The following is a 10,894-nucleotide window of genomic DNA, read 5'->3' as shown; positions in this document are numbered from 1 at the left end:
TTATTCCTGGAAATTTTATCAACTGACCTCCCGCCTCCAAATAGCCTGACCCCGCATTTTCGCCATTGGATGCCCACCACTGCCATCCCAAGAGCATACCACCTGTAGAAAAGGCAGGGCGGGAGGGGGTAGAATGGGGGGGGGGGGGGCAAACGGTGGGGGGTGGTGGTGAGCAGAGCGTGGGGTGAATGGCGGGGCAGGGACACGGAAGGGTCAGCATGGGGAGGGAGACGGAGGGGTCAGCGTGGGGGCGGGGAGACGGAGGGGTCAGCGTGGGGGCGGGGGGAGAGGGAAGGGTCAGCGTGGGGGTACGGGGAGACGGAGGGGTCAGCGTGGGGGTACGGGGAGACGGAGGGGTCAGCGTGGGGGTACGGGGAGACGGAGGGGTCAGCGTGGGGGTACGAGGAGACGGAGGGGTCAGCGTGGGGGGGGGGGGGGAGACGAAGGGGTCAGCGTGGAGGGGGAGACGGAGGGATCAGGTTGGGGAGCGGGGAGACGGAGGGATCAGCGTGGGGGCGGGGAGACGGAGGGATCAGCGTGGGGGCGGGGAGACGGAGGGATCAGCGTGGGGGGGGTAGGAGAGACGGAGGGGTCAGCGTGGGGGGGGGAAGAAGGAAGGGTCAGCGTGGGGGCTGGGAGACGGGTCAGCGTGGGGGCGGGGAGACAGAGGGATCAGCGTGGGGGCGGGGGGAGACGGAAGGGTCATCGTAGGGGGGTGGGGAGACGGAAGGGTCATCGTAGGGGGGTGGGGAGACGGAGGGATCAGAGTGGGGGGGAGGGAGACAGAGGGGTCAGCGTGGGGGGGGGGAGGGAGACGGACGGCTCAGCGTGGGGGGGGGAAAGGAGACGGAGGGCTCAGCGTGGGGGGGGGGGAAAGAGACGGAGGGCTCAGCGTGGTGGGGGGAAAGAGACGGAGGGCTCAGCGTGGGGGGGGGAAAAGAGACGGAGGGCTCAGCGTGGGGGGGGGAAAAGAGACGGAGGGCTCAGCGTGGGGGGGGGAAAAGAGACGGAGGGCTCAGCGTGGGGGGGGGGGAGAGAGACGGAGGGGTCAGCGTGGGGGGGGGGGGAGAGAGACGGAGGGGTCAGCGTGGGGGGGGGGGGAAGAGACGGAGGGGTCAGCGTGGGGGGGGGGGAAGAGACGCAGGGGTCAGCGTGGGGGGGGGGAAGAGACGCAGGGGTCAGCGTGGGGGGGGGAAGAGACGCAGGGGTCAGCGTGGGGGGGGAGGAAGAGACGCAGGGGTCAGCGTGGGGGGGGGAGGAAGAGACGCAGGGGTCAGCGTGGGGGGGGGGAGGAAGAGACGCAGGGGTCAGCGTGGGGGGGGGAGGGAGACGCAGGGGTCAGCGTGGGGGGGGGAGGGAGACGCAGGGGTCAGCGTGGGGGGGGGAGGGAGACGCAGGGGTCAGCGTGGGGGGGGGAGGGAGACGCAGGGGTCAGCGTGGGGGGGAGGGAGACGCAGGGGTCAGCGTGGGGGGGAGGGAGACGCAGGGGTCAGCGTGGGGGGGAGGGAGACGCAGGGGTCAGCGTGGGGGGGAGGGAGACGCAGGGGTCAGCGTGGGGGGGAGGGAGACGCAGGGGTCAGCGTGGGGGGGAGGGAGACGCAGGGGTCAGCGTGGGGGGGAGGGAGACGCAGGGGTCAGCGTGGGGGGGAGGGAGACGCAGGGGTCAGCGTGGGGGGGAGGGAGACGCAGGGGTCAGCGTGGGGGGGAGACGCAGGGGTCAGCGTGGGGGGGGAGACGCAGGGGTCAGCGTGGGGGGGAGACGCAGGGGTCAGCGTGGGGGGGAGACGCAGGGGTCAGCGTGGGGGGGAGACGCAGGGGTCAGCGTGGGGGGGGGGGGAGTCGCAGGGGTCAGCGTGGGGGGGGGGGGGAGTCGCAGGGGTCAGCGTGGGGGGGGGGGGGGGAGTCGCAGGGGTCAGCGTGGGGGGGGGGGGGGGGGAGTCGCAGGGGTCAGCGTGGGGGGGGGGGGGGAGTCGCAGGGGTCAGCGTGGGGGGGGGAAACGCAGGGGTCAGTGTGGGGGGGGGGGGGAGAGGCAGGAGTCAGCGTGGGGGGGGGGGGGAGAGGCAGGAGTCAGCGTGGGGGGGGGTGAGAGGCAGGAGTCAGCGTGGGGGGGGGGGGGGGAAGAGGCAGGAGTCAGCGTGGGGGGGGGGGGGGGAGAGGCAGGAGTCAGCGTGGGGGGGGGGGGGGGGGGAGAGGCAGGAGTCAGCGTGGGGGGGGGGGGGGGAGAGGCAGGAGTCAGCGTGGGGGGGGGGGGGGGAGAGGCAGGAGTCAGCGTGCGGGGGGGGGGGGGAAGACGCAGATGTCAGCGTGGGGGGGGGGGAATACGCAGATGTCAGCGTGGGGGGGGGGAATACGCAGATGTCAGCGTGGGGGGGGGGGGGAGAAACGCAGGGGTCAGCTTGAGGGGGGGGGGGGGGAAAGAGAGACGGAGGGGTCAGCATGGGTGCCGGGGGGGGGGGGGGGGGGTGGGCGGGGGAGAGACGGAGGGATCAGCGTGGGGGGGGGGAACGGGGACGGAGGGTTCAGCGAGTGGGGGGAGACGGAGGGGTCGGCTTGGGGGGGAGAGATGGAGGGATCAGCATGGGGGCGGGGAGAGAGACGGAGGGGTCAGCGTGGGGGGGGCGGGGGGAAGAGAGACGGAAGGGTCAGCGGGGTGGGGGTGGAGACGGAGGGATCAGCGTGGGGGGGGGGGGAGACGGAGGGGTCAGCGTGGGGGGACGGGGACGGAGGGGGTCAGCGTTGGGGGGGGGGGAGACGGAGGGATCACCGTGGGTGGGGAGACGGAGGGGTCAGCGTGGGGGGGGGAGGGGGGAGACGGAGGGATCAGCGTGGGGGGGGGGACGGAGGGGTCAGCGTGGGGGGGGGGGAGACGGAGGGATCAGCGTGGGGGGGGGGGGAGACGGAGGGGTCAGCGTGGGGGGGGGGACGGAGGGGTCAGCGTGGGGGGGGGGACGGAGGGGTCAGCGTGGGGGGGGGGGGGAGACGGAAAGGTCAGCGTGGGGGTGGGACGGAGGGATCACCGTGGGTGGGGGGACTGAGGGAACAGCGGGGGGGGGGGGGGGAACGGAGGTGGTCAGCGTGGGGGGGGGGGGAACGGAGTGGTCAGCGTGGGGGGGGGGAACGGGGTAAGCGTGGGGGGGGGGGACGGAGGGGTAAGCGTGGGGAGGGGGGACGGAGGGGTAAGCGTGGGGAGGGGGGACGGAGGGGTCAGCGTGGGGAGGGGGGACGGAGGGGTCAGCGTGGGGAGGGGGGACGGAGGGGTCAGCGTGGGGAGGGGGGACGGAGGGGTCAGCGTGGGGAGGGGGGACGGAGGGGTCAGCGTGGGGAGGGGGGACGGGGGGGTCAGCGTGGGGAGGGGGGACGGGGGGGGTCAGCGTGGGGAGGGGGGACGGGGGGGTCAGCGTGGGGAGGGGGGACGGGGGGGTCAGCGTGGGGAGGGGGGACGGGGGGGTAAGCGTGGGGGGGGGGACGGAGGGGTAAGCGTGGGGAGGGGGGACAGAGGGGTCATCGTGGGGAGGGGGGACGGGGGGGTCAGCGTGGGGAGGGGGGACGGGGGGGTCATCGTGGGAGGGGGGACGGGGGGGGTCATCGTGGGAGGGGGGACGGGGACGGGTGGTCAGCATGGGGGGGGACCTGGGGGAAAGCATGGGGGGGGACAAGTCAGCACGGAGGGGGGGGGGGGGGAACCGGTGGGTCAGCATGGGGGGGTGGGGTGAAGAGGGTGGTTAGGGGCATGTGGGGAGGTAAAGGAAAAAAAGTGTGCGAGATGGTGAGGTGTGGAATGAAGTGGGCTCGGGTTGGTGAGTTGAGGCTGGGGTTGGGTGGGGTAGGGTGAGGGCTGGTTAAGGGGCAGGGTGGGGTGGGGATTGGGTGGGGGTTGGTTAAGGGGCAGGGTGGGGCAGGGGCTGGTTGGGAGTTAGGGTGAGGCGGGGATTGGGTGGGGGTTAGGGTGAGGCGGGGATTGGGTGGGGGTTAGGGTGAAGCGGGGATTGGGGTGAGGCTGGGATTAGGGTGAGGCGGGGATTAGGGTGGGGGTTAGGGTGAAGCAGGGATTGGGGTGAGGCGGGGATTGGGTGGGGGGTTGGGGTGAGGCGGGGATTGGGTGGGGGGTTGGGGTGAGGCGGGGATTGGGTGGGGGGTCGGGTGGAAGTTGGGGTGAGGTTACAGTGGGCATGGAGATGAAGATGCCGGTGGAGCCGCCTCGGTATACATCCAGGTAAGGACCCGGGCCCCAGTAACTCTGTGATGAGGGATTTTTATACACAGCCGCTTCCCGTCTGCGTCAAGCGGCGGCTGAAGACCCGAAGGCCTCGAGCACCGATCACTCACCGTCACCAAGGAGACAGACCGCCTGTTCCGCACACCCGTTACCACGGAGACCGCGAGCCTCTCGCTCCACTCTCCACGCGCGGCCCGAAACCCAACAGCAAGGCACGTGTCAAAGGTCACAACCCAGCGCCTGGTCACATGACTGCCTGAATACTTCCGCTTCCAGGCTGCAGCTGTTTCCAGCGTTGTCATCTTTGATGCGGGCAAGAGTGGAGCTGGCAGTTGCCTGATGTTACCCAACAGTTTGAGTTCTCTCATTCACAGCAACAACAACTGGTATTTATATAGCACCTTTAACATGGTAAAACGTTCCAAATCACTTCCCAGGAGCATTATCAAACACAAAGGAAATATTAGGACTGGTAACCAAAGGCTTATCAAAGAGGTCGGTTTTAAGGAGCAACTTAAAGAATGAGAGAGAGGGAATTCCAGAGCTTTGGGCCAAGACAGTTTAAGGAGCGGCTGCCAATGGTGGGGTGACTAAAATCAGGGATGCTCAAGAAGACAGAATTAGAGAAGCACCGATATCGTGGAGATATTTCAACTTTTGTGGATCTGTTAAGGGAAGATCTTGTCTGACCAATTTGATAACATTTTTGAAGAAGTAACAAGGAAGATAGATGAGGGTAGTGTAGTTGATGTGGTGTACATGGATTTTAGCAAGGCTTTTGACAAGATCCCACATGGCAGATTGGTTAAAAAAATAAAATCCCATGGGATCCGGGGAAATGTAGCAAGCTGGACACAAAATTGGCTCAGTGGCAGGAAACAAAGAGTAATTGTTGACCGCTGTTTTAGCGACTGGAAGGCGGTTTCCAATGGTGTTCCGAAGGGCTCAGTACTGGGACCCCTGCTTTTTGTGGTATTTGGACATAAATGTAGGGGGCATGATCAAGAAGTTTGCAGACGACACAAAGATTGGCGGTGTGGTGGGCTGCAGGAAGATATTGATGGACGGGTTGGTCTGGTCAGATGGGCAGAAAAGTGGCAAATGGAATTCAACACAGAGAAGTGTGAGGTGATGCATTTGGGGAGGTCAAACAAGGCAATGGAATGCACGATTAATGGGAAATTAGTGAGAAGTGTAGAGGAAGTGAGGGACCATGGAGTGAATGTCCACAGATCCCTGACGGTAACAGGACAGGTCGATAAGGTGGTTAAGAAGGCATATGGAATCCTTTCCTTTATTAGCTGAGGTATAGAATATAAGAGCAGGAAGGTTATGCTGGAACTGCATAACTCATTGGTTAGGCCAAAACTTGAGTATTGTGTGCAGTTCTGGTCACCTCATTACAGAAAGGATGTAATTGCACTAGAGATGGTACAGAGGAGATTTAATAGGATGTTGACCGGACTGGAAAAATGCAGCTATGAGGAAAGATTGAATAGGCTGCGGTTGTTTTCCTTGGAAGAGAGAAGGCTGAGGGGAGATCTGATTGAAATGTACAAAATTTTGAGGGGCCCGGATAGAGTGGAGGTGAAGGGTCTATTCACCTTAGCAGGGAGGTCAGTGACTAGGGGTCATAGATTTAAAGCGATTGGTAGAAAAATTAGAGGGGAGATGAGGAAAAACCTTTTTCACCCAGAGGGTGGTGGTGGTCTGGAACTCACTGCCTGAAAGGTTAGTTGAAGGAGAGACCCTCAACTCATTCAAAAGGAGTCTGGATAGGTACCTCAGGTATCGTAATCTGCAGAGCTATGGACCAAATGCTGGAAGGCGGGATTAGAATGGGTGCAACATTTTTCAGCCAGCACAGACACGATGGATCAAGTGGCCTCTTTCTGTGCTGCAAAATTTCTATGTTTCTACTTACATAACCTTACCCAAAAACAAATGCTGCATTTTGACTTTGTAGAATTTTATAATTAAGGTAAAATATGCACTCAAAAATAGAAAAAAAATCAGGAAATATTCCAAACTATTGGTTGTGATTAAGACAAAAAAAGGTGGTAGAGAAAGCTAGAAATACTTTAAAAATCACTGTAAAACAGATGATCTGGTCATTGTCACATTGCTGTTTGTGGGATTTTGCAGTGTGCAAATTGGCAGTCACATTTTTCACAGTGGCACACTTGAAAAGGGACATTATTGGTTGATACGCGATTTGCGACATGCTGAGTTCATGAGAGGTGATTTATAAATGCAAGTCCAAAATTAGAGGTAGACCAGTTCCTACAGAACATCAGGATCACTAAGATCCTTAGTAGATCTTGGGATCTGCTTCCACAGTGATTAGACAGTGAGTAGCTGACCACATAGTCCAAAAAGGACACCCAGATTTCTATTCCCAGTCTAGAATTATAGGCTCTTACTGCACAGTGTTACAAAAGTACTTCAATTTTTTGTTAAATTTTGAGGACTTGAGTTTTAAAACTGAATTAGATGCTGGACTTTGTGTTTTTTTAAAAAGAGGTCATCGTAAGGTCTTTTGGACTTGATTTGTAAACAGTTCTTACTGGAAGTCACCTGTCTTCATATAATTACCCAGTAGGTGTTTTTTGACTTGGGGGAGATGTTTACAGAGAAGTGACAGGTCAAGATTTATTGGGGTCAGGAGGCTTGACTGTTGAGATTGTTTTTGGTTTCGCTTTGGACAGTCAGTTGGAGTTTTAAAAATCAACCTGAAGGACAAAACCCCAGCTCAGCCTGTTCCATCTCTTTGAAAAACCTGCAAGTTTTTCCACCTCTTTGAGAAGCTCTTCGAAGTGAGTGTAAGAAATAGAGAAGTTGATGCTACATTCGTCTTGAAAGACCTGCTTGAACCCCCTGTTGCTGCATTTCTCCTGAGACATTGGGAAAACCCGCCGGATAAATCCTCGCTGTCACCTGAACGAATTGCTCCAGAGAAAGATCCCAGTGAGAGCCATCTGTGCGTAAATGTGCGTTTATGGGTGGCACAGTGGCGCAGTGGTTAGCACTGCAGCCTCACAGCTCCAGCGACCCGGGTTCAATTCTGGGTAATGCCTGTGTGGAGTTTGCAAGTTCTCCCTGTGTCTGCGTGGGTTTCCTCCGGGTGCTCCGGTTTCCTCCCACATGCCAAAAGACTTGCAGGTTGATAGGTAAATTGGCCATTATAAATTGCCCCTAGTATAGGTAGGTGGTAGGGAAATATAGGGACAGGTGGGGATGTGGTAAGAATATGGGATTAGTGTAGGATTAGTATAAATGGGTGGTTGATGGTCGGCACAGACTCGGTGGGCCGAAGGGCCTGTTTCAGTGCTGTATCTCTAAACTAAAATTAAACTAAACTAAAAGGGACAACGGACATCGTTCCACATCTTCTCCTTTTACTTCAAGAATTAGCAAGTATTTGGCCAAAGTATTTTTTGTCTTTTTTTGTAACAGAGCTCTAAAGAGAAAATCTCTTTTTTTCTGGTTAACTGGTGTGTGTGTGTTTGTGAGTGGGGCTCAGGTAAAAGGGAACTTATGTATTTCAATCTGTGCGTTAATGCTTTGCTTTGTTACTGGTTAAGTGTTGTTTTATAATTAACTGATAAGTTTGTTGTTTATTAAAGAAACCTGGTTGGTGTATTTTATTCTGGGATAAAGAGTATATGATTGACCGTATCAGCAACTGGGTAAACATTTAAATATATGTTGTGACCTGTGGAGAAGTGGAAAAAGAAAAAACAGTGCACTCCGCCCGCCTCGGTTGTAACAACAGAAGGAGGCCATTTGGCCCTCTATGCCTGTGCCAGCTCTTTCCCCATAGCCACGTAAATATTCCCCTTCACGTATTTATCGAATCTCCTTTTGAAAGTTACTGTTGAATTTGCTTCCACTGCCTTTCCAGGCAGCACGTTCCAGATCACAGCAAAGATGCTGAGTTGCTTGATCTAGGATGGGATGGCAACAGGAGTGTTACAATTGCCCTCAATAACCCAAGGGAGGGAGGAGAAAGGTATTTAAACAGATGTGGGCTGAGCTATGACACACCACAAGTTCAACGGAAAATTTTAACCTATCCCACCATTCAGGAAACTGATGGGATTGGGTGCAATGCTTGTCTTACTATCGATCATCATCTGTGGAACTGTGCCCCAGAAATCAGTCAACGCCTGCAGGAGAAAAAAACTGGTGAAAAAAGATTTAAGAATGAAAAAATATGACAATATCTGTCTTATTGAAATGCTTCGGAAAGTGTAGGAAGTCCACTGGAGGGCAGATGTAGAGTATTACTCAAAGTTCGAGGTAGTATGTAAAAATGTTACCTATCTTGTGATCTTTGGAAGGGGGATAGAGTTGCCAAATCTTGTTGGATGTATTCCTGGAGGTTTTATCATATGACCTCCGGCCAAAACTGCCCCTCCCCACACTCTCACTATTGGTCGCTCAACATGTCCAGCCTTAGGGTCCACTGCTTTCCCAGCCAATTGGAAAGCAAACGGTAATCCAATTGGATGATCGGTCAAACAGCCCTTCTTCCGGTCTCCCTCCACCGCCGATATTTTTGTGACTTATGAATGAAAGTAACCAAGAGATAGCAGTAAATGGAGTTGTGTTGCAGATCAGCCATGATCTAATTCAATGGGAGGGCAGGTTCGAGGGGCTGAATGACTGACTCACATTCCTATAGCCATCAGGAGTGGCAATGTCTATAATTAGGTGTTTTCCAGTATATTTGAGGTAAACTTCTCTCCCAGTGTCATCCCCTTGACAAACACAAAAACCCCATTTTTTTAGCATCATAGAATCTTACAGTACAGAAGGAGGCCATTCGGCCCATTGTGTCTGTGCTGGCTCTTTGAAAGAGCCTCAGTCCTGTGACCTTTCCTCATAGCCCTGCAAATTTTCCCTCTTTAAGTAGTTATTCAATTCCCTTTTGAAAGTTATTATTTAATCTGCTTCCACTACCTTTCAGGGAGTGCATACCAGATCATAACAACTCACTCCGTTAAAAAAATGTCTTCTCATCGCATCTCTGGATTATATACCAATTACCTGAAATTTGTGTCCTCTGGTTACCAAACTGCCTGCCAGTGGAAGCAGTTTCTCTCTGCCAACTCTATCAAAATCTTTCCTAATTTTGAATAGCTATATTAAATCTCCTCTTAATCCTCTCTGCTCTAAGGAGAACCCCAGCTTCTCTGGTCTCTCTGCATAATTGCAGCCCCATATGCCTGGTATCATTCTAGAATATCTCCTCTGCATCCTCTCTGAGGTGACCAGAAATGGACACAAAACTCCAGATGAGATCTAACTAGTGCCTAAAGGTTTAGCATAATTTCCTTGCTTTTGTACTCCATTTCTCTATTCATAAAGCTGAGAATCTCATATGTTTTTTAAACAGCCTTCGCAAATTGTCCTGCCACCTTCAAAGATTTGTGTACATTCACCTCCAAGTTTCTCTATTCCTGCGTTCCATTTAAAATTTATTTTAAATTCCATTTACTTCTTATTGTCTTTTCTGATTTCCGGTCAGAGGCTAGGAATCCTGCGGCGAGTAACCCACCTCCTGAGTCTGTCCACCATCTACAAGACACAAGTCAGGAGGGTGATGGAATACTCTCCACTTGCCTGGATGGGTGCAGCTCCAGCAACACTCAGGAAGCTCGACACCATCCAGGACAGAGCAGCCCGCTTGATTGGCACCCCATCTACAAACATTCACTCCCTCCACCACCGACACACAGTGGCAGCAGTGTGTACCATCTTCAAGATGCACTGCAGCAACTCACCACGCCTCCTTTGACAGCACCATCCGAACATATGGAGTAGGAGTAGGAACCTTAGGGAATTAATTCTCCTGGAAGAATTTAAAAATTAACTTCGTTAGTAAGAACCAAGGTTTCAGCAGCCAGACCTGCAGCTGGAGATCACGGATGATTACAAGCTTCTTTACAAGCCCAAACCCTTTGCCCATCACCTCCACAAACCTAAGCAGGATAGAAAGTGGGAGGGTGAAAGGAAGGCAAGTAGCCGGGGACAAGAAAGGACAGCTGGGAACACCCTGGTATCTCCTCCTCAGGCCAGAAAGGAAGATGCTGGGGTTGGCAGTGAGGTCCGATGATCAGTGTGTTCTGATGAAAGGTCACAGATCTGAAACGTTAACTCTGCTTCTCTCTCCACAGATGCTGCCAGGCCTGCTGAGTATTTCCAGAACTTTCTGTTTTTATTTCAGATTTCCAGCATCCGCAGTATTTTGCTTTTATTTATGAATATCCCCATGACTGGAATAAAGGGCTAGAATTTCTTTTGTTTTCCACTAGGGATTCACCTAATGAGTCCTTTCTCGGTTTCAGTCCTTTTAAATTTGTTTATGGACATGAGGTAAGAGGTCCTCTAAAACTAATCAAAGAAAGGTTTTTAGAACAGAGGGATGAACCTTCCGTGTTATATTATGTATCCGTGTTCTGGGAGCGGCTCATGGGAGCCTGCAAAGTGGCTCAGGAACACCTTAATGCTTCCCAAACAACCATGAAGAAATGGGCAGACGAGCATGCCAAGACCCGAACATTTCAACCAGGGGATGAGGTATTAGTATTACTGCCTTTACAGGGTGAACCGCTGAAAGCACGCTTCAGTGGTTCATATAAAGTAGTCAAAAAATTGGTAAATAATTTGAT

The 10,894-nt window shown here is 55.1% G+C and overlaps 2 protein-coding genes across 3 annotated transcripts in view; one reads left to right on the top strand and one right to left on the bottom strand.

The window, feature by feature from the left end:
* Nucleotides 1–4,519, bottom strand: part of nop14 (NOP14 nucleolar protein homolog (yeast)) — a 46,433-nt gene extending 41,914 nt beyond the window's left edge. Inside the window, exon 1 of the mRNA XM_068028987.1 lies at nt 4,164–4,519. Coding sequence (XP_067885088.1) covers nt 4,164–4,519 — 356 coding nt within the window. The remainder of the gene's footprint in view (nt 1–4,163) is intronic.
* The window catches only part of mfsd10 (major facilitator superfamily domain containing 10), a 79,216-nt gene continuing 72,822 nt past the window's right edge, over nt 4,501–10,894 (top strand). For both annotated transcript variants that reach the window (XM_068029242.1, XM_068029241.1), the window contains exon 1: nt 4,501–4,603. The gene's annotated coding sequence lies outside the window, so the exon portion shown is untranslated. The remainder of the gene's footprint in view (nt 4,604–10,894) is intronic.

The sequence above is a fragment of the Heterodontus francisci genome, chromosome 4 (genome assembly GCF_036365525.1).
Source record: "Heterodontus francisci isolate sHetFra1 chromosome 4, sHetFra1.hap1, whole genome shotgun sequence".
NCBI classification, from domain to species: domain Eukaryota; kingdom Metazoa; phylum Chordata; class Chondrichthyes; order Heterodontiformes; family Heterodontidae; genus Heterodontus; species Heterodontus francisci.
The sequence above is the reverse complement of the archived record's forward strand: the minus strand, read 5'-3'. Positions and strand labels throughout refer to the sequence as shown.